A 17,707-nucleotide genomic window follows, 5' to 3' on the forward strand; every position below is an offset into this window, starting at 1 on the left:
AGTTACATCTCCATGTTAAAATAAAGGATTCTATGAGCTATTATGATCTTGCCTTTTTTCCTTTTTTTCTTTTTTTGTAAATCCAAAATACTACCAAAATCTAAGGTGGTAAACAAACATGGAGATAGACTCTACCGTCTGCTTTGCTGCCAGCAAATGTCTGTGTGGTGTCATACATTTTTACTTCTAACTTACCAATCGATCTGTTTCAGAAGATGTATGGTGGGGGACAGGGGCATTTGTGAGCTGGGAAGCAAATGAAACACATCTTCCTGCTTTGGGACAAAAGACGTCACCTGGAGTACTGTGTCCAGTTCTGGGCACTGCAGGACACTGACAAACTGGAACGTGTCCAGAGGAGGGCAACCAAAATGGTCAAAGGCCTGGAAACGATGCCTTATGAGGAACGGCTAAGGGAGCTGGGCATGTTTAGCCTGGAGAAGAGGAGGTTAAGGGGTGATATGATAGCCATGTTCAAATATATAAAAGGATGTCATATAGAGGAGGGAGAAAGGTTGTTTTCTGCTGCTCCAGAGAAGCGGACATGGAGCAATTGATCCAAACTACAAGAAAGAAGATTCCACCTAAACATTAGGAAGAACTTCCTGACAGTAAGAGCTATTCGACAGTGGAATTTGCTGCCAAGGAGTGTGGTGGAGTCTCCTTCTTTGGAGGTCTTGAAGCAGAGGCTTGACAACCATATGTCAGGAGTGCTCTGATGGTGTTTCCTGCTTGGCAGGGGGTTGGACTCGATGGCCCTTGTGGTCTATTCCAGTGTTTCCCAACCTTGGGCCTCCAGCTGTTTTTGAACTACAATTCCCATCATCCCTGACCACTGGTCTTGCTAGCTAGGGATGATGGGAGTTGTAGTCCAAAAACAGCTGGAGGCCCAAGGTTGGGAAACACTGGTCTATTCCAACTCTATGATTCTATGGCGCTCGGGTTCAGGACTTGGTAACTGCCTTATCGCCTAGGAATTTGAAATCTTCACCCTGGTGTCTTTTGTGATGTTTATCTATCCCCCCAATAGTGAATAATCTGTAAAGCAGGCCTGTGGTGTGAAGAAAAACTTCATTGAAGAAAAGCGTTGAGCTGATGAGTTATACTTTGTGAACCTCAGACAGCTGCATGTCCACTTCACTGACAGCTTGGTCCAAACTCATGATGTAATTGAGATGTTAAGCACTGTTGTAATATACCGTTCTGGGCCGGGTCAGGGGTGTTGTCCCTGTAGCCCTGGCTCTTCTTGGTGCCATGTGATGTGAAGAAAAATCCAGTTCAGAAACTGCTTGCGACGTCTTGAAGAATGTGAGCAGGAAAGACATCTGCAGTAGTTGCTGACTCATGGATCACAGCGTTTCACTGCCCATGGGAGTTCTTTCCCCTCCAAGGCTAATTCTGGAGGGTTTGTTTGCTCTAGGAAATTTATTTTTAAAAAAATAAAATAACAGCTTGTCTCCTCTGAAGTTTGTTCTTGGTGTCTTGACATTACAATCACCAAATGCTGCGTTTAGCTACAATGCAGATAACCAGGAATCTGACTCTTTCCCTGCTGAATAGAGTGAGTGTGTGGCTTGTCTGGTCAGGTGTCAGGTTACTGTGCTGATTCTGGGCTAAATATTGTTGGATATCCATCCTGACATCTGGTTCGAAAGCCCATGCTTATCTTACACATCCCCCTTGAATGACAGGGCTGCCACCCCCCCCCCATTTCACAAATTGAGGAACCAAATATGTTTTTGTTGTTAATTGCTCAGGTTTTGACTGAAGCTAGTTTTACTGCTCGATTCAACTTAATACCTTTCACTTGTCTTTATTGCGCCTACATCCCAAGCCTTCAGTGTTTTTCACCTGTCCAGCACAGCACATCAATCTGTTGTTTTTTTTCCTGTTCTTTTCCCCCCCAGAAGGAGTTGCTCACAGCTGTTGGGCGAAGTTGTCATCCTGTTCCAGGCCAAAAGCTCCTATACTCACAAAGTCTGATCGGTGGCTGGTAGTTTTTTTGCATTGGCTGGAGCACAGGCTGCTCTTAGAATCCAGGCCATGACCAGCAGAGGAGCTGCCAGGCCGAATGGTCAGTCGCAAGCCAGCAAGATCTGTCAGTTCAAGCTAGTACTACTGGGCGAATCGGCAGTAGGCAAGTCCAGCCTGGTGCTGCGTTTTGTCAAGGGACAGTTCCACGAATACCAGGAGAGCACCATAGGTGGTGAGTTTTTTTTTTGGGGGGGGGGGGAATCTCTTCTTGGGAGGAAAATCGATAGCCTAAATTTTAGGAAAGCACCTTTGGATTCCAGCATAACAAACTCCACCCGGGCAAAGTCATCCACTTTCACATAGGGTGTACTTCCCAACACCTTCATCCCGAAGCATAGTCACTTACTGTACTTCTTTACCCTTTCAGTAGCCCTCTGGAAGTCTGCAGGTGGTAAGGGTGATAGTCTGACCCCACCAGCTGAATCTGCTTCTTGAAAGGCTGTTTAGCATCATGGGTTCATTGCTCTTTTGGGTGGAGGTCTTAAACAAGCAATTAGGCATCAGTAAATCATAATATGGGACGCGGGTGGCGCTGTGGATTAAACCACAGAGCCTAGGACTTGCCGATCAGAAGGTCGGCGGTTCAAATCCCCGTGACTGGGTGAGCTCCCGTTGCTTGGTCCCTGCTCCTGCCAACCTAGCAGTTCGAAAGCACGTCAAAGTGCAAGTAGATCAATAGGTACCTCTCTGGCAGGAAGGTAAACGGCATTTCCATGTGCTGCTGTGGTTCACCAGAAGCGGCTTAGTCATGCTGGCCACATGACCCGGAAGCTGTATGCCGGCTCTCTCGGCCAATAAAGCGAGATGAGCGCCGCAACCCCAGATTCGGTCACAACTGGACCTAATGGTCAGGGGTCCCTTTATCTTTACCTTTAAATCATAATATACTAGTGCAATGGTTTTAAAATAAATAAATAAATTGCATCCATATTGTTAAAATACAGTGACCCCCCCCCCATAGTTGCAGTTAAAACAGTATATACTTAATAATAGTGGGGGAGGGGAGGGAGAGACCTGTTTCAGCCTGAGGACCAGATTGGAACTTGCCCATCCTTCTGGGTACTACATTTCAGTGATGGTTGGGACAAAAGTGGGCAAGGCCAAACAAACACAGACACACAAAAAGAGGGAGAAAGTGCATGGATCTCTATCCCCCCCGCCATTGTCAAACACACAAGTGCCAGTTACACAGTGCACTTTCCCTCTTTTACACACACACATACTTGCAGGCACATATACATATACTCTCACGTGATGGGCAGGAAGACACATGCATATACACGCATCTGAAAAACCCAGCGCTGGGGTGGAGGCAACTGGAAAGATGCTTTTGTGCTCTTTAGGGAGACTCTCTAAAGAGAAGACAGAGGGATTTTATTTCTTTATCTTAGTCTTGTGAGGTACAAGGTACCTCTTCTGTTATTTGCTCTCAGAGAGGGCTTATCTCTGATTTTAGGGCTTTGGTACTTAGGTTAGAGGTGAAAAATCCCTTTACTATCCTGTGTCGGACATCATGCGATGTCAGGTGATTGGCAGGTGGGCATGATTTGCCCAAATGGCCTTGTGGGCCTAATTAGGCTCATGGGCCCACAGTTCCCCGCTGTTGAGTTAATACACTGTTTAATTCCAGTTACCTTCACCCATTTTACAGATTACTCATAATCTTTTGCTTTATCCATAAAATACTGTATGCGGTCACTGGAAAAAGAGAGAGAGAGAGAGAGAGAACACTGTTTCTTTTTTAAAAAAGTTTTCTTTTCTAGATTTGGTTTGCGAAACGTACCGCAGAAAACTAAATGTACTTCTATAAAATCTCATACCCTTTAAAATCCCTTACCTGTATTTATGCAGTACAGTGGACTTACAACTTGCGTGTGTTTAACTTGCTTGATTTCAACTTTATGCAGTTAAGAGCTGACAGTTAAAATCACACAGATTAAACGCACAAAAGGCAGAATGCTTAAAAGCAGGGTTTTCTCAGTGTAGAAAGAGCTTTTAATCTCTCAGACTTGCTAATGGGGCTCTCTGGTGAGATCTCACAGGAACTCAAGACAGCCCTGCCAGACAGCCGTTAAGCAAGGTGGAGAGCTTAAAAGCTCTCCGCCTTGCGTGTGGGGTAAGACCTGTTTTGTGCGCCAGGCCTGGAAGCTAAGATTGCTCATGAGAGGGCAGTACCAAGAGAGTGGGTTGACTATATGTGTTTTTGCATATGGGCACCATCCCCAGAATGTAACCCCCATGCAAAAGATGCACATGGACTGCATTTTCCCTTAAATTCCTCCATAATGCTTCCTTAAGATTTTTGCTGAGTCCTTTTAAGGTCTTACCACCAGCAGCCACCCTAAATACCATCATTGTTTGGCTACCTTCTGCGAGACGGGGATATTTGGGGGTTGAGGGGCAATTGCACATCAACTCAACACTAAGTAGGGGACAAGGAGGGAAGATGCTATATTCTCTCTCTCTCTCTCTCTCTCTCTCTCTGTGTGTGTGTGTGTGTGTGTGTGTGTGTGTTTGTGTCTGTGTCTGTGTGTGTAAGGTAACATTCAGACATTAGGTTCTTCCACCATTCATAATGGTACAGTCCTTTGAACTTGCACCATATGTTTTTTCTACATGTCTAGGCCTAACCCACAATATTTACAGGAGAAAAGTTTTCATATTATTTGCGTTTGTGCATATTTCTGTACAAGCTGCTCCATGCAGCCTTGGAGACTTCTTAACAGATTGTTAGAGGTCAGAATGTTATCAGGTTAATAACACTTTTTGATTGGTCTCCCCATGGGTGATTCAGCTGGTTCACAACAGGAAAAATTCAGTCACTGTAATTATGATATATAAAGTTAAATGATTGCATCTATTTTGTCGGGTCCCTAAGCCAACTCTTCACCTTCTCATTTTGCAGCTGCTTTCCTCACACAGTCTGTCTGCCTAGATGACACAACGGTAAAGTTTGAGATCTGGGACACAGCTGGTCAGGAAAGATATCACAGTTTGGCCCCTATGTATTACCGAGGGGCTCAAGCTGCCATTGTGGTGTATGACATAACCAACCAGGTAAGCATGCACTGTTTGCTAACTTTTGGGGAGAAAGGGCAGTATCAAGGTTAAAACCAACAGTGTAGAGACCTCATACAATTACAGCGGAACTGTCTGTCAGCTGATGCTGCCTCAGTTCCTTTGAGCATCCTTTCCCATTTCAGATGAAGCTTGTTGGAAACAAGGGCCATCTAAAAACTTATACACAGTCAATTATTGGTTAGAAACATTAGGTGATTGCTGCCAAGTAAGACCCACTGTCTGACCAAAGCATTGCCTTGTTCACATTAAACCTTTGCTCTAAACAAGCTTCCTGACTAGTGGCTGATTTGTTATTTTTTGAAAAGTTAAAACCACAAGTTTGCATTTGCTCTGGAGTAAGCAACACAATTTCCTTGATGCCTTGAATAAATATGTTCAACACCTCATAGAGGTCAGGGTAGTTCGGGGTTTTTTTTAAGGCAAATAACTTTAGATAGGTATAATTTACACTCTGATACTTAGATAGGAATTTACACTCTAGAAAAACCTACTTAGGAAGACCTACTGAGTTGAGTGGAAATTACATTCAAGTTGCTCTGTTTAGGATTGCAGCCTAAGTGTGATGTTGCAGGAATTAAGAACCATGGTGCCTTTGCAGCATGTCTTCCTGGCCGCCCCTGCCCCTTCCAGAACAATTAGCTCTGACCTACCCCTCCCTTTTCAGAATTTTCTTTTACTCAGCACCTCCCTGGAAATCTACCTTATTTAAGCGAACAAACAGAAAGACACTGACAAATTTGTGTTCTTTTGTGTATCTATGTTTCTACTTATGTCCTACAACATAGCGGAGAATGCTGTTGTTGAGAGGAAGACACCTTGAAGCTTGAAATTATAAAATTATTAAAACCCATGGGGTGGACCGCGGAGTGAAGCCTGATGGCTCAATCCAATCTGCCCCAGGGACAGGGGCAGTGCTGCAGCCCATTTACCATTGGCCAAATAGGCAGGCAAGCTGCAATCCATTTCCAGGCTTTGGGTGAAGCCAGAAAGGGTTCACTCAAGCCCAGGAAAACCCCTCTGATCCAGGGCAGGCTTTGTGACCATCCCACAATGGTGCCCAACCTGGCAGTAAATATCATTACACAACAGATGAAACATGTATGAATGGATTTTCAAAATTTTCTTCTTTTTTATGCTTCCACTGCCCCCTTATTTTTATTCAATGCCCCGAATTTCACCCGAGGCTAGTACCGCCCCCCTGGATTGTTCCAGCACCCCCTTTGGGAAACACTGATCTGTGTGAAGCCACTGGGAGCTGTCATCAGGAGATGTGGAGTCAAGTCTCATCAATAGGCAGATGACACCCAGCTCCATCTCTCTGTTCTATCTGTATTGGGAAAAGCAGTTGTGGTGTCAGACCAGTGCTTGGAGGTGGTGATGGGCTGGAGGTGATGTACCTCTTTACCCAGGCATTTGCCACCTGAGATGTATAATTTTAGGATCCATCCTATTTTTGTGGTTGTAAGTTGTTTTTAATGTTGCATTTTCAATTCTTGTAACCCGTCTTGGGGCCTTATGATGAGTGGCGGGGTAAGGAACTAAAATAATAGCAATCATAGTAGATGTTTGGTCTGATTAGGACCTCAAGAACCTGCATGTCCCCAATAGACTGTTGCAGTGACAGCTGGAAGAAGCCTTTTGTTTCAACGTACTGCTGGTGCACATTGGGTGAGTTGGTTGAAGATAGGAATCCTGGTCCCTTCTGACTGCACAACTGACATTTTGGCCTCTCCTTTTCTGATAGGAAACGTTTGCACGAGCGAAAACATGGGTGAAAGAACTCCAGCGGCAAGCTAGCCCAAACATTGTCATAGCCTTAGCAGGAAATAAGGCGGATCTTGCCAATAAGCGCATGGTAGAGTATGAAGTAAGTAGAGCTTCTCAAACCCCTCAGATGTCTATTGTGCTCATTCTTACTTCTAGACGGAAGGAATGGTCCATAGTTTGCCAGCCCGGGAGAGGGCATTCTCTGTGGCAGCCCCTCAGCTGTGGACTTCCCACCCTTAAGAGGTGTATCTGACACATTATTGCATAGTTTTCATCACGTGCTGAAGACTTCTTTATCCTTACCTTTGACACCTGAGATACAGAGTTTTAGGGCCTGGCCTATTTTTTAAAATCATTTTTTGGTTTTTAATTGATTTTAATATTGTATTTTTAAATGGCTGTAACTCAACCTGGGAGCTAGTGATGAAGAGTGGGTAAGAAATCAAATTACCGTATTTTTTGCTCTATAAGACTCACTTTTTCCCTCCTAAAAAGTAAGGGGAAATGTGTGTGTGTCTTATGGAGCGAATGCCGGCTGCGCAGCTATCCCAGAAGCCAGAACAGCAAGAGGGATTGCTGCTTTCACTGCGCAGCGATCCCTCTTGCTCTTCTGGCTTCTGAGATTCAGAATTTTTTCTTCATCTTCTTTTCCTCCTCCAAAAACTAGGTGCGTCTTGTGGTCTGGTGCGTCTTATAGAGCGAAAAATACGGTGATAATAATAATACAGTGGTACCTCGGTTTTTGAGTGTCTTGGAAGCCAAACGTTCAGGTTTTCGAAAACCTGGACTTGCTTGGAAGCCAAAAGGCTTCCACTGAGGTTTTTTCAATTTTCTCCATTGAAATTGCAGGCTGCCCTTTGCACCTCAGTTTTCGAACGTTTCGGAAGTTGAACGGTCTTCCAGAACAGATTACGTTCGGAAACCGAGGTACCCCTGTATCAGGAGGAATATGCTTCCCTCTCCCTCCAAACTTCCCAACCTGATTTGTCACTCCTTCAAGATTGTCCAGCCTTTTGGTACTTTCTTGTATTGTAAACAAAAAAAAAACCTGAGCAAGCCTGTCTGCCCAGATTGATCTGGGCAATCTAGAATATGCAGTCTTGTTCTAAAAGTAAGACCTACATTTGTTCTTTGCAGGAGGCCCAGGCTTATGCAGATGACAACAGTCTATTGTTTATGGAGACATCAGCCAAGACAGCAATGAATGTTAACGATCTCTTCCTGGCGATAGGTAACCCAAAGACACTCCGTTGCATTGTTTATCGGGGCACTGTCTCTCTAAAGATTCACGTGGCTTCACTTTAAGTTGTACACTGAGTTCCGCAGCCTCCTGCTGCCTAGGGTTACTGCCCAGCAGCCAATGGTTGGAGCAGGTATTGGGCTAGACCCTCCCACCCTGTTGTAGCAGATGAAAATGCCAGCTAAAGAGAATGAAAGGTGTCTTGCAAATATTCCGTCAGGTCTCAACTTGCAGAACCAGCTAGAGACTTTTGGGCTTTCCTTGACATGCTTCTTTTCAGACATCGTTATACCATGTGCAGCCTTCATATATTGGACCTTTGTGGGAATGGCCCCCAGGTACTGAGGCCCACATGGGCTGCTGTATTGACAGGGTGGAAGTTCCGCAGGTCTGCTTGCAGATGGAAAGGGCTGCAGGCCCTTAAATACAGGTTGAAGGGAGCATGCTGCTTCCTTCTCTCTCTCTCTCTCTCTCCCTCTCTCTCTCTCTTTCCCATCTCCCCTTTCTCTTGGTGAGTTTTCTGCCATGCTGCTACCTCCCAGCACGAGCCTGGTCCTCCATACATCAAATTTTGGCAAATGCTGAAATAAATAACCTGGTTACACCCATTTTCAGGAAGAGGGCTAAGAGTGCTGCTACTGATGGGTATCAAGCTGAGCTCGTTCTGTTTTCCATTCTTTCCTATTACTGTTAATCCACGGCATTCTTCAGAATGAAAACATGACCAGCATAAAGGCCACAAGTATTGTACTTTGTGGCCATCGCAGAGCGATCTCGTGTTAAGCAATATATTTATTTTCAAAGAGGGTTTCACCGCAATGCGTCGTGAGGATATTTTACAAAGAAATCAAAGAGTCTTGAAATGGGTGAAGATACTTTCCAGGGACTTCCACGGGCGCAGGAAGCCCTGCCTATTTACACCGATGCAGGTAAAGGTAAAGGGACCCCTGACTATTTAGGTCCAGTCGTGACCGACTCTGGGGTTGCAGCGCTCGTCTCGCTTTATTGGCTGAGAGAGCCGGCGTAAAGCTTCTGGGTCATGTGGCCAGCACGACTAAGCTGCTTCTGGTGAACCAGAGCAGCGCACGGAAACACTGTTTACCTTCCCACCGGAGCAGTACCTATTTATCTACTTGCACTCTGAGGTGCTTTCGAACTGCTAGGTTGGCAGGAGCAGGGACCGAGCAACGGGAGCTCACCCCGTCGCGGGGATTTGAACCGCCAACCTTCTGATCGGCAAGCCCTAGGTTCTGTGGTTTAACCCACAGCCCCACACTGACACTAGTAGGGGTCCTCATATTGAACATTATACTTGGTGGCACTTTGCATCTCTGAACGCTTTAGCCTTTCCTTCCCACAGGTCCTGCCTTTCCATTTCCTTTCCTTTATTTTGCTGGCCGTTATATGAAGTGCTGTAGCCAAACCATTGAGGAATAGGAGCCGCATAGCTGTGCTTTGCCATATGCCCGCAGACATGTTTTGTGGTCTGTTGCACTCCCCCCCCCCCTTTAAATTTTTTATCACCTGCAGTCATTGGTTGGACTGCAAGACAGAGTATTTCAGGAAACTCATAACTTTTCCCTTGATTCCTCAGTGTGTGTTTTGCAGGAGGAGTTGGCTCTACCTGCATATTCTTCTTTAAACAGAAGTTGCAACCCATAGCCCTGCCCTGGATTAGGAAAGTGGCCTAAAACTGCTGCCTATTACCAGTGGCAATGCTACATGCTTTTTGCCTGCACTTCAGGCTTACAATTGCGTCTCTCATCTGCTTTGGGTAAATGATCATGTATGAGCAGCTAGTCCAAACGGCAAGTCCAAATTCAGACTCGCGGAGGTGGAGGGGAGTGAAGGAAATACCTCCATAGCCCCCACCACTGCTCCACTTGAGGGGGGGGTGGTGTTCCTAGAACAAACCAGCCCCTTTATAAATTCCAGTTTAGCAGGAATGTGAAATATTTCTGCAGAACTCTATGGTTCATTGAAACTGTCGCTGTTCAAACCTCCCTTGCTTTCAGTCTAACACATATTTGTAGTTACCTTGGTGGAACTATAATGGAGATTTGTCAGCCACTGTTAAGCCTAACATTAACGGTACGAAAGCTGAGCAATACGAGAACTGCAGACAGCTTCTCGCACCTGCCATTTGGAGCATTAAAAATAAGTGAGTTGGGAAGGCTTTAGGAGATAGAGGAGTTCCAGATTTCTGCATAGCCGAAATGTCCTTGTTCCAAACTTTACTCCTGTTGTTTAATCCCAAAGGGGGACGAACCCAGGAAGTTAGCAGTTCCCCCTCACCTAACACATATCGTTTTTTTTCTCCTCCTAGCTAAGAAGCTGCCAAAGAGCGAGCCCCAGAGCACAGGCGGTGCCGTGGGTCGGAATCGAGGGGTGGACCTTCACGAGCAGTCCCAGCAGAACAAGAGCCAGTGTTGCAGCAACTAAACGGTGGCATTAAAGCAGCCGGCGAGAGATAAGATATAACCTCCATTTCCGCCCCACCACACCACACCTCACCTCCAATAACAGCATCGGCGCACTTGGAAGCCGCCCTCCCTCCCTCCTCCCGAGAGCTCCGTTTAACTGCACTTCTAATGCTTCAGAAACCACCACCAGACGTCTGTTACCACCACCCCCCACAAGGAAAGTGGAGATAGACCGACCGGGGACTTAACTTCCAAAAACAAACTCTTTCTTCACTTTGTATTATAGGTGCAAATAGCTACCTAATTACTCTGATTCCCCTGCTCTGTTTTCTCCAGATAACATTTCCTCTCTCCTCTCTACCCCACCCCTCCCTCCCCACCGCTGTCTTTGCTCTGTGTTCTTGGTCCTGTAACATCCACCCTCCCTTTACCTCCACCTCCCTTTATTTTGTTTAATGCTATGTGGGGTGGGGTGGGGAGGGGAGGGTCACAACCGAGGGAGATCTTAATTCTTGTAGATTCATTTTTAAGAGCGAGGTTGAATGGGCTCCCTCAAGAAAATGCATTTTTGAGGGGGTCCTCCCAGAGTTGTTTTTTAATTTCCTTTTTTCCCGGTTTTCAGAAAAGCTGCAGTGTCCTTCATTTATCTTTTTTTCCAGAGCAGCCTTTTGTGGCTGGGTCGGAGAGGAAGATTGTATCTGAACTTTTGCTCGTGTCTTGCTTGCTATGACCTGAATGTGGCCCTTGGTGTCAGTGACATAAATCTGAGAATCATGCGTGTACAAGTGTAGAATATCGGAATTTGTTTCCTCAGACCCTCAGATAGCCCTTGATTTTGATGCCTTAGAAGTTTTGGCGGCCGGGATAGTGTAGCGGAGGGAGAGGAGTGGCAACGTTGACCTGCAGAAGACCAGCTTTCCAAGTCAAAAAGGCGATTGTCTCTCCTCCTGTTGTGTTAATGTTCAGGTTGCTGTTTGCAGGTTGTGCTTCAGTTATCAAGAGTCCCATTAAGAGAGATTCTCTGCTCTGCTCAAAATGGGTGTGGCCTGCTGTCTGAAAGAAGAATGTGCAAGGGAAGTCAAGCTCCCTTCGTTCAGCTGGGATACAGTAGAGGAGCCTGCTGAAGTTTCCTTTTGAGAGCTTCTTCCTGCACCTGTATGCACAGCCTTGCACGTTGCGCAGAACTTTGGTTCTAAAGTTGCCAAAAGGAGAAAGGCCATTGGGTCCTTGGGAGAAGGCTGGGGCTGCGGGTGCAGGCAAGTCAGAAACAGGACAACATGCTAGATGGGAGGAGAGCTGCTAGTAGGAGGACCAGTACTGTACTTTCTAAACCCCTTTTCCTGCCAGGGAGCGCCCAGCTTGCCTTTTGGCTTTTTCCTATAGCCTTGCAGAACCCCCCTGTGTACAAACCCAGTCTTGCCCTAGGAAGCTGTCGAGAGGTGGCAGTCTAGAGCGGTAGAGCAGCCCCTTCTGTCTTCAACCTCCCTCAGACCCCAAGGGCTGTTTAAACTTGATGTTTGTGCCCTGTTTGTGTTCAGTTTTCTCTGTAAATAGTACAGCACAAATTTGTATAAATTAAAGGGGGGGGCGGGTGGTTGCGGGATTTTTACTTCCCTGCTATTAGCTGAACAAAGTAATAGCTTTTTAAATTTAGCTGTAGATAGTGCTGACCTGTAAAGGCAACGCATGCTACCATCTCTCACCCACCTGTTGCTCTCTGAAGAGCTAGCAGCAGCCCAGCGTCTCGGTTAGAAATGGCTCCTCACCAGGGTAAATAGCACCTTCCCGCCTCCATCCCTCCTGGCATTTTTTTCTTGAAGCCTCAAGCATGAGTACAGCTTCTAAAATGTTAAGTGTCCCACAGTGCTGTCCACATCTTGGCAGCGAATCAGCTGCATCTCTTGGGTGTACTCTGTTGGCTCCCCCATGCAGACTTCTCACATATGGTTGAATGTTACTGTGGGAGAGCTTGGGACGGATGATGTTGAAGCACGCACACACACACACACACACACACACACACCTGCACACCCTTTCCCATTCTTTCCCCCGGCATGGTTTGAAGCACTCTCATTTTCCACATGCTTGCACCTGTGGCTTGATACAGGTTTGCATTTACTTGCCTCTTCCCATTCACCAGTGCAACTTAAATGGCTGATGTTCACCCAAGCAAGATGTGTGCATTTAGGGCTTTGCTCTTAGCCGTAAGTTGAAACGGTTAAATCCTGCACTGCTGACAGCATGTGGCGTTATTCTGCTGCCTTTGAAATGGCCTTCTACCGGTGGCTGTATTTGAGCTGGGAGCAACTAAGGAAGGAGCCGGACAAATCTGTCTACACGAGGTTTGAGCAAGAAAGCTCAAAATCTAAGTTAACTGGAAGTAATGTGTGCTGTGACTTGGCCCACCCAATTGGCACGAGTGCAGAGTTGCTCCACGCCGCAATTGTGCATGGAATTTCTGATGTCAGTGTTGATAAAGACTTTGGGAGTGCCGTAGCACTTCCCCAGTATTTATTTTGTGCTCTCAAACTTCACTTGTGTCTCAAGAGCGGAGCTGTGTGTGAGGGAGGACCCTGAAATGGAGCCTTGCACCTTCAGCTGCATTCACTGTTAAAACCTACTTCACGGACAGTTCCATCTTTTTGTTATGCACATGTAATGTGATGTCCGTGGCCCTCCAGAAGGACCTAGGAGCAGGAACAAGTGTGCCCTATCCCATTCCAACAAAGCTAAGGTGCTGTTTTGCACTCGGCTCATGGCAAAGCAAAAATAGATTCTGCATTTAAATACCAAAAAAAATTAATAATAAATCCCTAATGCTTTCATCTTGCTCACAGATTTTGGTTACTGCTTCCTGGCTAGTTCCTAGACCAAGTAAGGACACTGCAGCTTTTTGCTATTAAAAACCACGCCCTTTCTCTTCTGCTTACTCTACTCTTCTGAACAGTTTGGTTTTTCTTTATTTTTCTTTTCTTTTGAGAAAGCTCTTACATTGCATTTAAAATAACAATCATGGTAACAGAATTTCAACTGCTGATTTACCAATGTATTTAATGTAAGTAAACAAAAAAAAATCAGTGTATTAGATGAACTTTCTCCTTTATTTCGATTTGAGATAAGCGACTTGGATGGTTCTGAACACAAGCTTGAGATGACTCTTGCCCTTTTGCAAAGTGAAAGGTGGCATCAAAGCAGGGACATCCCAGTCATATAGGCTGATTAGAGGGCCACTTCGGTTCAAGAGGTGACCCCCAAATATCAGGCAACACTTTAATTTTGTGTTTCTTTTGTTAAGCTCCACTGAGACAGCAAGAGCTATAAACTCTTAAGTCATTTAAATAACATGAATTAGTTAACCCTTCAAACCTTGAGCAACCCTTTACTTTCTGTTGAAACTGGCAACAGAATCAGCATGGGAAGGTATAGCTAGGCAAACTGAATATAGAAAGTTTTTTGAAAAACACAAACACTCAACATGTTAGTAGCAGCCGACCTGATCTGGTAGCAGTGTAGGGAGTTTACTTCAATAAACCTGGAATTCCTCAATAACAAATTCTCTTACAATTTGGACAACAGTGTAATCTTTACGACCAGATAGACCCATGTTTACTAAGCAGTCCTCATCTCAATAGGATTTTACTTCCAAATAAGTTTTCCTAGGATTGCAGCCACAATCTGAAATCTAAGGCTTTCTTCTGGAAATGTGATTCACTCTGCAGGATGGGCATGGGAAAATTCCATACACCTAGGTATACTGTGGAAATTTCCACCCTAGGGACCACCCGCCTGGAAAAAACCCTGACATGATCAGTGTTAATGGAGTTTGCTTAATGGCAGTCAAAGCTCCCAATGAAGTCTAATGCAATGTACATTGGGGTGGGGGGATGTAAATGAGACACTTGAAAATACTGGCAGAGGCAGCAAAAGAATGTGCTTAAGAACTGGTGATAGTTGTCCACTTGTTCCTGGTAAGGAGTTCAAGCGTATGTTCAGAGGATGCGGTGAAGAGAGGCTAAATGAAATTGTCAATTTCCAAATCTCAAGGAGCCATAACCCCACAAGTGCATTTGGGGTGGGAGATGCCAAGCTTTCTAACATTAGAACAGGAAGGCCAATGGGGGGAAAGTTCACGATCCCTTGGCATACACACCCCAACCTATAGAACTTGGACCGTGCTCAGTAACCAGCTTCTATTTCCAGGGTAAATGGTGGGCATGTCCCGGCTGAAAGCGCTCAATACTTTGCACTATTTTGATTTGCCCTTTGGCACTTAAAAAGTGTCAAAACGCTACCTTCTATGATAAGGGTATCTGCTAGCTAATGTACGACACCCAGGTAAAGGGTAAAGGGACCCCTGACCATTAGGTCCAGTCGTGACCGACTCTGGGGTTGTGGCGCTCATCTCGCTTTATTGGCCGAGGGAGCCGGCGTACAGCTTCTGGGTCATGTGGCCAGCATGACTAAGCCGCTTCTGGCAAACCAGAGCAGCGCATGGAAACGCCGTTTACCTTTCCACTGGAGTGGTAACTATTTACTTGCACTTTTGACGTGCTTTTGAACTGCTAGGTTGGCAGGAGCAGGGACCGAGCAATGGGAGCTCACCCCATCGCGGGGATTCAAACCGCCGACCTTCTGATTGGCAAGTCCTAGGCTCTGTGGTTTAACCCACAGTGCCACCTGCTTCCTGTACGACACCCAGGCAAACATCTTAATATTTCTGGTTAACTTACTGGATCACTAGTTTACCATGAGCTGCATTCTGCATATGCTGTAATACTTGGCAGCTGAAACAAAAATTGCTCTGTAACTGATGGCTTGTGAAGTAGTATTCGTACCTAGGCTACATTCTCTTAAAATCCTTCCACTCAAGAGGACATTTCTTCTATGTGGCTAGCAGATTGGCTTCCTTTATTCCTTGTCAACAATTGATATCTCTGGTTGTATTTTCACAAGGTGCCCACTAGACGGCGCTGCTGTATAAACTGCCAGTTTCCTGGAAAAGTTCATGTAATATTAGGGGTTGGTACCAGAAGTGATTGAAAGAAACCTTGCTTTTCCTCTCCCTCTGCTTGATCAGACTGGTAGATTGATTGCTTCCATATTTAACAAATAAACCCAAAGGACATGTTTAATATAACGGGGGCCGAAAACCAAGACTGCCTAATGATCCCAACCCAACAAAAGAATTGCCTAAATCCCACTACAACCTGGTTAATTGGTACCTATATAGCGGGTGAGGATTGAGGATTGATTGCTGCCTCCAGAAAAGAAATCCAAACTAGAATAACAAGAGTCCAGTGTTTGGCCTAAATGGATGTGACGGAAGAAGCAGAGTTGCCAAGCTTATCCAGTCTTCTCCTCAATACCTTTTGGTAGCAACATGACTGTCCGTCATAAATTATTTTAATATTAACGTACCTTGTTGCCAGTTCAGCAGGGCAGTCAAAGCAGGCAGAGGAAAACAGAGACAAAATCCCGTCCATGTTGAACCAGACAAGAGAGCTCTTTAGACTGCTGGAACTGATTCTGCACTTGAGATAAATTAATTTGTATGTAGAGCCGAGTCCTACGAAATCCCACAGAATTCAGCAGGATGCAAGGGAGTAATTATGTGTAGAATTGCAACCCAAGTACTAGCTGTTTTGGGGGAGGATAACTTTTCGTATGAAGAGGCCTGAGGGTTAAGTCTCCCTTCCAGGAATCGCTCCCAATTGAGAGCCATTATTCATCTAATGAATAATGCCTGGCGTGCTCTGGTCCATGGGGTCATGAAGAGTCGGACACGACTAAACGACTCAACAACAACAACAATTCATCTAAACACCTGACTAAAGCATCCTTGAAAATTTGGAAGCTAGTAGCAAGGCAACATTTTTTTCAGATTAGTCTTGAATAATATCAAGAGATGCAGGTCACCATGTATTATGCAGCCAGTTTAAAATCCGAGAATATAGGTATGCCGGTGTTGTCGTTATTAAAATGCTTCTCAACTGCCATTCATGCCTGGGGGAGGAGGGTTCACAATTCCAATAAAAGCCACGCAATAAAATGCATCGCAATCTATAATAGGCCAGCCACTTAACCAGCAAGTGCCTGAGTGCCCAGAAATATGGGTCTTCAGAAAACAAAGCACATCAAAATTGGTGCTTGTCTCAGTTCAGATGGGAGATGGTTCTATAAACAGTAACACTAAAATACAAAAAAAACACTTTAAAAAACCCTTCAACAGGTTGTTTCAAGATGGGCTGGGACCTCATTCAAAGATCTTTATAGTTCTCTCGTTCACTTGACCAGGTTTGAAAGAAGGATAGAGATCTTTGCCCTCTTGACCAGTGCATTTCAGCCCACATTAGCACAAAATCTGCTCTCTACAAAAGTAAGGTTGCATAGGACGAAATGGTGTTTTTTATTCACTTTTGTACTCAAGTTCCCCAAGTTTGAAGTGATAAATGTATATTGATTATTATTTTTTACAATGAATATATTTTTAAGCTAATTAGATTTTAAAAGCAACATTAGCAATTACACACACACACACAGGTGTGTGCAAGTGCTGCCTAATTAATTCTGTAAATGGCTGAATAATTTATAGTTCTGCTTCCCCTTTAAATCTTACATACACTGCATTTTACTGATTGCCGGCAGTCACTGGTGTATCTCAGTTCTTCAACATCTCTGAAGTTTGTATGCAAATGTTGGCGCTCAGTCTAACACTTCAGCTGCGATAAATTGAGCATCAATTCTGACACCTGCCAACTGACATACCAGCAGAGGCGCACTGAATATAATAGCGTTTGCTGTGTAGAAGACTTGTGCTTTAGTCTCATAACAAAATCCCATTTTCAAAATAGTCCTTAAGCGTCCTTCTGCTTAGTCTGCTATATACGGTACTTCTGCCTGGAGTCAGCACCCATGTTTTAACACCGTCTAAAACACAGCCTTCTTACATAGCACCTTTTGTTGTCTCTCTTCTAATTATACTATTTGCATTGAAAGGAGACTTAAGAAAGGGCAGTTTGCACCACTGAACTTGTGTGGGTGATCTTGTACATGGGGGGGGGGGCGTGGAATGCAGTTGACTTGGGGAAAATCTCTTCCTTTTTTAGCCTTTCTTCCACAGCCTGTGCCTCAACAACTGGAGCCATCTCTACCATTGGGCAGA

General features: G+C 45.0%; 1 protein-coding gene across 6 annotated transcripts in view; it reads left to right on the forward strand.

Annotated features, from left to right (window-relative positions):
* The window catches only part of RAB5B (RAB5B, member RAS oncogene family), a 29,673-nt gene extending 16,046 nt beyond the window's left edge, over positions 1-13,627 (forward strand). For 3 of the 6 annotated variants that reach the window (XM_028712438.2, XM_028712444.2, XM_028712470.2), the window contains 5 exons: positions 1,908-2,206; positions 4,940-5,091; positions 6,860-6,982; positions 8,020-8,113; positions 10,449-13,627. In XM_028712438.2, coding sequence (XP_028568271.1) covers positions 2,044-2,206; positions 4,940-5,091; positions 6,860-6,982; positions 8,020-8,113; positions 10,449-10,564 — 648 coding nt within the window. In that variant the 5' untranslated portion in view covers positions 1,908-2,043 and the 3' untranslated portion in view covers positions 10,565-13,627. The remainder of the gene's footprint in view (positions 1-1,907; positions 2,207-4,939; positions 5,092-6,859; positions 6,983-8,019; positions 8,114-10,448) is intronic. The other 3 variants (XM_028712460.2, XM_028712451.2, XM_028712487.2) reach the window with 1 other exon arrangement.
* Positions 13,628-17,707: the final 4,080 nt, after the last annotated feature.

This window comes from Podarcis muralis, chromosome 2 (genome assembly GCF_964188315.1).
Source record: "Podarcis muralis chromosome 2, rPodMur119.hap1.1, whole genome shotgun sequence".
NCBI classification, from domain to species: domain Eukaryota; kingdom Metazoa; phylum Chordata; class Lepidosauria; order Squamata; family Lacertidae; genus Podarcis; species Podarcis muralis.